Consider the following 7,745-nt stretch of genomic DNA (forward strand, 5'->3'; position numbering starts at 1 on the left):
CCATAGGAAACATTAGTCATTATTATAAAATTATAAGTCAGGCTATTTTGAGAGTGGGCCTTTCACGTTAGCAAAGTTAAAAAGATACACTGAAAATGTAAGTTCAGGGTAATACGCCAAGGAATCTTAAATAAGGCKGAAAGAAAGAATAGTTTCTGGGATAGTGATTTCCTGCATTTATCTCCATCAACCTTCCAAAAATTACATTKCTACAAAGTGCATTCTTTAGCCCACAGTTTATGGATCAGTGTGCAGGGAGGCTGYTTTTCCTGATCTAATATGGTGATGTGTGCTTCTCTCTCTTGTTTTCTAGGGTCTTACGAGTGTGGAATATGTGGCAAGAAATACAAGTATTACAACTGTTTCCAGACCCATGTGCGAGCACACAGAGGTATCTCACTCCTGCTGAAATCTTGGGAATCCTGGCATAATACAGGCTCAGRGCAGGCTTAGGCTGGAGATCAGGAAAAGGTTCTTCTGTCCCCAGAGGGTGCTGGCACTGCCCAGGCTTCCCAGGGAATGGGCACAGCCCCAAGGCTGCACGGCCCCCATTTTGACAGCGCTGCCAGGGATGCTCAGGGATTGTTGGGGGGTCTGGGCAGGGCCAGGAGTTGGACTTTTGGATGATCCTGGTGGGTCCCTTCCAGCTCAGGATATTCTGTGATTTTAYGTCTGTTTTCAGGAAGGTCTTGAAGGTTGCTCTGCTGCTTCCCTGATCACCAATAATTCATTCAAACCACAACAGGGTGGCACATTGATAAACTTCAGATCTATCTCAGCTTTGTGGCTCTTTACTCCAGAGAATTTSTCTCCAGGAGCAGCTCCTGTGTTCRGGGCAGYATTTACTGYCCAGGGCRCTCAGRGGCATTGCTGTGTGCTGGGGGAGCTGCAAATCAAAGTTTTCAAAGTTTCCCCTGGCAGGTCCCACAGGTGCCAGCAGTGTGGTGGCATCTCCTTGAGTTGCTCTGCTCTCCTGCCCAGCTGGGTGTTCCATCCCTCCCCGAGAAGTCAGCATGGGAGGATATAAATCAGATATGGGCATTGTGACTGCTGTATTTTTATTTTCAAACCAAAATGCTCCTTGAGCTCCCCCTGTACCCTCGCTGTCAGCTGAGGGCACTTCCCAAATGCATTGTGGGGGTGAAATGTCTTGTGCTTAGTCAGGAGTGGCTTGATCTGAGTTTTCTGTAAGACTGAACAATCCAATGTTGCTTAATTAGAAATGTGAAAGTTTGAGGTGGTTTATTCAATTGAAGTGTAGTTTGCAGGATTTGGAGCTCTGAAATACCAGGACRGYGGGGACTGGAAACCAGCCCCTGAGYCTTTCTCTGGGTTTGTTTTCTGTCACCTGAGGTGAGCACTGGAATCAGTGTGCCAGGCTGGCAGGAACATCTGCTTTAGCTCCTCAGGTGTAGCCAGTGGTTGAAAATCCAGGAATAATGAAGGCTRGTATTAAGTTTTAAATGCTCGAACTTTCAAAAGTCAGCACATGCACAGCTGAGAAGTGGATGTGTGTCCTTAACTGCTCAGAGTTTGTCACAGTCTCGTAACACACCCCTAAATTGCATGGCTGCATATTCCTTGTCTGCTGTTTAATATCACAGAGCTGCTTCTGTACCCCTGAATACACATAGAATTGTTTTTCCATGCTGGTATTTCTTTTCTAAATACCAGCAAAATTCCTTGAACTCTTTTAAATGGAGATTTAAGTAGCTTCACTCTGCAGCCTGAGGAAAAAAAATCCCTAAAGTAACAGGGATATGCTTTACCACTCCATCACAGCATTGCAATAATTTTGCAATAATAATTGYAGTATTTAAATATGGGACAACGATTGCTTTAATTTTACTTCTCTTCCCCAAGTGCTATGGGATCCTTAATTCAGCTGGAATTTTAGGGGCTCTGTTAGTATGAGGTCACCTCCTAGTGTGTGATCTGATTGATTTGTATTTATTTATATTTTGATAATGAAATTAAGTTGTATATTAAATTATATGGATGCATCAGGTTAGACCTGTACAATTGATATCCATCATTTTGGCATGAATTCAGTGGAGACATGACTTTACCTCTTTCTTCCAAGGTCTTTGTCATGTCTAGTTGAAGAAGATGGAAATTTTCAAAATTCTAATTTATCAGTAATTTTCCCATCGRTGGAGAAGCAGAAGTTATATCTGTGATACTTAGAAGGTGTTGGTTTAAGTTATTGTAAGTGGATGCATGTAGTAGTAACATTTAAAGTGCATTTAAATTGCTTAAAGACAATAAAAATACAAATGAGATATTTATTCATCTATACTCTTCATCAAAAATTAAACTGCAAATGTGATGCAGGTCTGGCATGGGATTCTCACATGAGCTGAAGCACTGGGCACTGTGTGCCTGTCTGCAGAGGAATAACCTGCCAATGAAAGGTTAAGGATGGGTAGGAAAAAAGAAGGAAGGATTCTTTGGAGGAAAGCCCTGTGGGATATTATCCAGTGTGAGTTGTGCATGGACTGGACCAGGATCAGTGCTGGAACAGCAGAAGAATGCAGGAGTGAAGGGAATTTTTGTGAAAGATTTTACTGCCCCAAAGCTTCATAGAGGAGAAGGAGGTGGGGCTGCCCCAGAGTGACAAATGTGGGGTAACATGGTGGGATCACTGCACGGAGGGCATCCCTCTGCTCGTGCTGTGTTCTCCCTGTGATCTCCAGTCCATGTCTCAGATGAAGTGCCAAGGCACTGGCAGCCAGCTCTCCCAGGGCTGCTTTCCTCAAAGCACTGCAGTGAGCTCCCTTGGCCCTTCTGTGCAGTTCCCAGCTGTCATAAATGCCAGTCCTGAATCTTTCAGTCTTTTCTTTCTGGCTGGGCAAGGGAGGAGCTGGACTGCAAAGGCAGGACCTGGCATTCCCTCCTTGCAGGATGTATTTTGCAGGTGTCAGCCATGGCTTGCCCAAGGTCTGGGCCACCCATCAGCCACGTAACATCTGCCYTTGCCAAAGCTGGACTGATCCTGGGAGTCTCAGCAGCTCAGCACCAGAGGAGCTAGAGCAAACTGARGCCTTTCTTCTCTTTAGGTGCTTCCTTTCAGGGCTTTTTGGCCATTCCAGTAGGAATAGCTGCTGTTTGTGATTTGCTGAAGGATACACCCCTTCCTCTGGAACAGGCCTCTTCTCTCTGCTTGTTTGTGCAGTTCCTGTGTCACCAACAGGCCATGGCCAAGCCCTGGGATGAGACTGCAGATGGACAGAGGAGGGGATACAGAGGGCTCAGCCTGTGGGAGAGCAGARAAACTGGTGCTGATCTGATTTGGATCTTTGGGGCAGAACAAAACATCTGTGTCACCAGACTTTCTGTCACCACTCAGTGACACAACATGGGAGGTTTGGAGGTCTTTAGTTGGCCTTGCTTTGAGCTGGGTTATTTCTGAGTTGATTTTTGTGCCCAGTGCCCACGTTGGAGCTGTGGCAGGAGAGCCTGAGCCTTACAGCAGAGAAAGGTCTGTCACYGTCTCTGCTCATGTAGTGATCCATCCTTATCCACTGCTTGTTTTGCCCTGTGCAGAACTTAATATCTTCTCACCCTTTGAGTTGTTCAGTTCCACATGAAGAGTTTCACCTTGGCAATATCACATTTTTCTTTGCAATGAGCATTTTTTGAGAAATTTTCTGGATTTTTTTTAAAGCTACACCTGCCTCCACTCCAGCTCTCTGKGGCAGACAAGCTGTGTTGGAGATGACCTGTGTTCTTGAGGCTGATTTCTTTTCTTGTCTGCCTTCAGGAGCAGAGGAGATTATATCATAAAACAGGGCATTTTTTTAGTTTATTGAGCCTCCCCTGTGGTGCTGAGCATTGGCTGGAGAATTTTAGGGAGCGACCGCTCTGGCAGTGTGCAGAAGGGCTGAGCCTGCTCTGCTTCAGGCTGTGCCTGCTCTGCTGCCTTGCAGGGACAAGTTCCCATTCTGCTTTCCCCTGAAAGCTGAGCTGCAGGCACGGAAATCCCGTGTCAGGGCTCTGCAAAGAACCAGAAACCTAGGTAAGAAATTTCCTCGCTACGTTTATCTGGGAAGAAAGGAAAATGTTGTGTAACTTCCCCTTTGCCTCCCTGAAACATGCAAATAAAATGAAACACAACAAAAAAGTTACCTTGTGGAGCTGAAAGGGCTCCTTGGTGAGCTGCTGTGCAGCCCTGCAGGGTCACAGCTCCTTGGTCCTGCTGAGTTCAGCTGGAGCAGAGGRGGTGTGCATTCCTGGTGCCGATGGAAGGTCCCAAATGTTACCGCTTCGCCTACACCRCAGCCCAGGGCTTAAAAATGTTTTGCTTACAGTGCTTTTATTTTAGCTGTGTGGTTTTTTTTCAGGTCATTAAAAGGTTTGGATAGCCCTCAGGAGTTAGTCAGCTAGAAAGTTCTGCTTTGTATGATTGGGTTGTGTTTAAGCAACATGAGCAGCAAAACATCTGCATGTTTTGAGTCAGGAAAATTATTTCACTTTTAGATAATTCCAAAAAAAAAAGGCTGAAATTCCTTTATTAGACTTTCAAACAGTAAATTTATAAACCTCTGGGCTGAGGCCAAGCCAGGGAGATTTGTGCCCAAAGGAGAATTCTTCCAAAAGCAAAGAAAGAAAACAGCAAGGCTCGAGTTTAACCCTCGCAGGATATATCGTMTCTAGCCCAAGAATTGGTGGAAGTTCTCTGTTTCCAGATAAGCTTTTCTGGGCTGAATGATGATTTTGCTCAAGTTGTTTTGCATTATTATTTATTTACATTGTAAGTTGTTGCACTGCCTCCCTCCAAGCCCATCAGCTCCCCGTGTCCTCCCCAGTGGGCTGTGCCAGCCCAGGTCAGATGCTGGATGCTCTGTGTGAGACTGCTTTCTTCAGGCCAAGTTTTRAGTTTCACCAATTGTTAAAAAACTTCACAAAGCCTTTAAAGTTTCAGATTAATGTTTTCCAAGAATGGGTTCTGCTCAATTCAAAAATATGAAAAGGAAGATGACTCATTCAAATGGTGAATATGAAAAAATGTTTTTTTCCAAAGTGTGCATTTTTTGGAGTTTGAGTTAGAGCAGTTCTGTCACTGAMAGGATTTTGAGGTTAGGAGTAGAAAACTAATAAAGAAATAACCATCGCTGAGGAGAGATGGTGTTCCTGAGCTGTAGAAGGCTGGGGTTCATTAGTTTGATTATTTGTGACTGAAAAAATCAGATGATTTTGGGGAGATTCTTTGCTCTCTGCTCTGCATCCAAAGAYCCGTTTTTCCTGTGYACATTTCCCAGTCTGCAGCAGATACTCACATGAGATGCAGAACATTTCTTGGGACATAGTAGTTAACTTTTCCAGCTTCCCTGCCCTCCTCCCTATTCTTACTGACTTTAGCAACTTTCTCAGAAATTCATCTTTTGTTTCATAGCTGTAATTAGTTGGTCTGAGCTCAAAGGTGATGTAGAGTGGGATGTTAGGGGATTTTTAGTTGGTCATTTTTTAAGTCATGAATACTTTAGTCTGTCTTATGACTAAGAGTACCAACATTTCTTGATGCAGATCAGAAATAGTTGTTCCTGAAACCTTTGTGTGTTGCCTGATTCTTCTTATATTTGACTAAAGTACTTTTTTAACTATTTAAATAGTGCACATCTTTTATTTATGCTATTGCTTCTGAACACCAGGACAGCATTTTGCATAAATCCATTGTGCCATAGCTACTTTTCCTTGAATCATGGGTGGGAATTCAAACAAGTAGCAACTGTGGAAAAATCCAGGGCTTTGTTGTCGAGGTTCTACATCTGATACTGAAGTTTTCTGATCTGGCCTCTGAGTTTATGAAGTTGTGTCAAATTAATACTGTTTCCTAGAAAAATTATCTAATCAGGCAGGTTAATCAAGTAGAAATGCACAAATTCACAAACCCACAATCATTTGTTTTTATTATTTTTTGAGAAATAAGGAAATTAAATGCAAACAGTGCTCATTACTTAAGGGTGCAAATTTTAAATTCAAAAATGCTGTGCCATTCTGCAGCTGTGGTTTCCAGAGCAGTGCAAGCATCATTCCAACAGACATATGGAATATTTTGCAATGCAGTTATGTTATTAGATAATGTGACATACAGTATATGCAATTTAGGATGAATATAAAACACTTCAAACTGGCTTGGAAATCCTAATCGTTTATGATCCTTGACTTATAACTTTGGAGTTTGTTTTCCATCTTTGCCTGTTGCATTCATTTAGAGTCTTCTCTAAATGAAGAAGAATTTCAGAGCACAGAATATGATCTGTGCTCTGTGCTTCTTGCAGTCCCACACACAACAGTGGAGGGAGCTTTTTCTCCCTTCTTTTCACATTTGCYTTCAGTAAGGCCAGGACAGATTCACCCTGGGGGAATTTGTGTGGCCCATCTCTTGTGGAGGCTTTGCCATCACAGCCTGTGGAGGGCAGACACAGTGGTGGAGCTGGCTGTGCCAAATCCCATGGGAGCTGAGCAGGGTGCACTGTTCACTGCTTGTGTTCCTGGGTTCACCTCACTTGCCCAGGAACTGCGAGTTGGACAGAGTCCAGAGGAGGTCATGGAGATGCTCCAAGGGCTGGAGCCCCTCTGCTCTGGAGCCAGGYTGGGAGAGCTGGGGGTGCTCATGTGGAGGAGGCTCCAGGGAGAGCTCAGAGCCCCTTCCAGTGCCTGAACGAATGTCCCCTGGAGGGACAGGACACAGGGAATGGCTTCCCACTGCCAGAGGGGAGGGTTGGATGGATATTGGAAAGGAATTGTCCTCTGTGAGGGGAGGCCCTGGCACAGGGTGCCCAGAGAAGCTGTGGCTGCCCCTGGATCCCTGGCAGTGCCCAAGGCCAGACTGGACAGAGCTTGGAGCACCCAGGGACAGTGGAAGGTGTCCCTGCCCCTGGCAGGGGTGGCACTGGATGAGTTTTAAGGTCCCTTCCAACCCCAGTCAGTCTGGGATTCTATAAATTAAGCACGTAAGGGATTTCAACAACCCTTCAGTGGAAATTACAAAGCTCATGAGTTCCATTAATGACAGCAGCACTGTTGGATGTGTCTGTGCCGGGAGGCACAGCGGGGGCCGGGCTGGGGCAGGACCAGCAGGGAGCCTCCACACCCCACATGTCCGGAGTCTTCTCAGGGCTCCCTGAAGTCCCTCAGAGCAGAGCCGGGAAAGGGASATCCCTTTAGCTATCCCATGTCCTAGTGACAGCCTGGGGAACCAGAGCTTCGTGTKGGGAGCCTCTTYCAAAGGTCGRGGTTGGATGGGGCTTGGAGCAGCCTGGGATCGTGGAAGGGGGTCCCTGCTTATGACAGGGGGTAGAACCAGATGGGCTTTAAGATCCCTTGCAGCCGAAACCGTTCCATGATTCTATGGCCGCGGGCAGCTRCAGTTTAACAACGAGCCCTTGTTGGCCGTGTTCGGCCCCGCAGCCCCGGTGAGCCCCTCACGCCCGCTCCGTCCCGTGAGGGCCGGGTCGGGCCGGGCCGCGATGCCCGGGGAAGAGCGAGGGAGGGAGCTAGAGGGGGCTGGGGCAGCGCGGCCGGAGGATCTAAGCGCTGCTTTTTCTCTTTGCAGACACCGAAGCTGCCTCAGGGGAAGGAGCCTCACAAGGCAGTAAGTACAGCGGGGCGCTCGGGGCCGGCGGCGGGGGCATGGAGGGATCCCGGTCCCTGAGGGGGGTCCTGCGGGACCGGGGCTGTGGCGGGGCCGTACCGCAGGCGGCCGGCAGGGGGCGGTCCCGCCGCGGAGATGGCGGCGGCGG

At 46.8% G+C, this 7,745-nt stretch overlaps 1 protein-coding gene across 15 annotated transcripts in view; it reads left to right on the forward strand.

Annotated features, from left to right (window-relative positions):
• ZNF618 (zinc finger protein 618) overlaps positions 1 to 7,745 on the forward strand; it is a 115,999-nt gene that overhangs the window by 52,314 nt on the left and 55,940 nt on the right. For all 15 annotated transcript variants that reach the window (XM_057379798.1, XM_057379805.1, XM_057379808.1 and 12 more), the window contains 2 exons: positions 314 to 391; positions 7,559 to 7,597. In XM_057379798.1, coding sequence (XP_057235781.1) covers positions 314 to 391; positions 7,559 to 7,597 — 117 coding nt within the window. The remainder of the gene's footprint in view (positions 1 to 313; positions 392 to 7,558; positions 7,598 to 7,745) is intronic.

This window comes from Malurus melanocephalus, unplaced genomic scaffold, assembly GCF_030028575.1.
Source record: "Malurus melanocephalus ecotype Western Australia unplaced genomic scaffold, MMel_1.1 scaffold_424, whole genome shotgun sequence".
Taxonomy (NCBI): Eukaryota; Metazoa; Chordata; class Aves; order Passeriformes; family Maluridae; genus Malurus; species Malurus melanocephalus.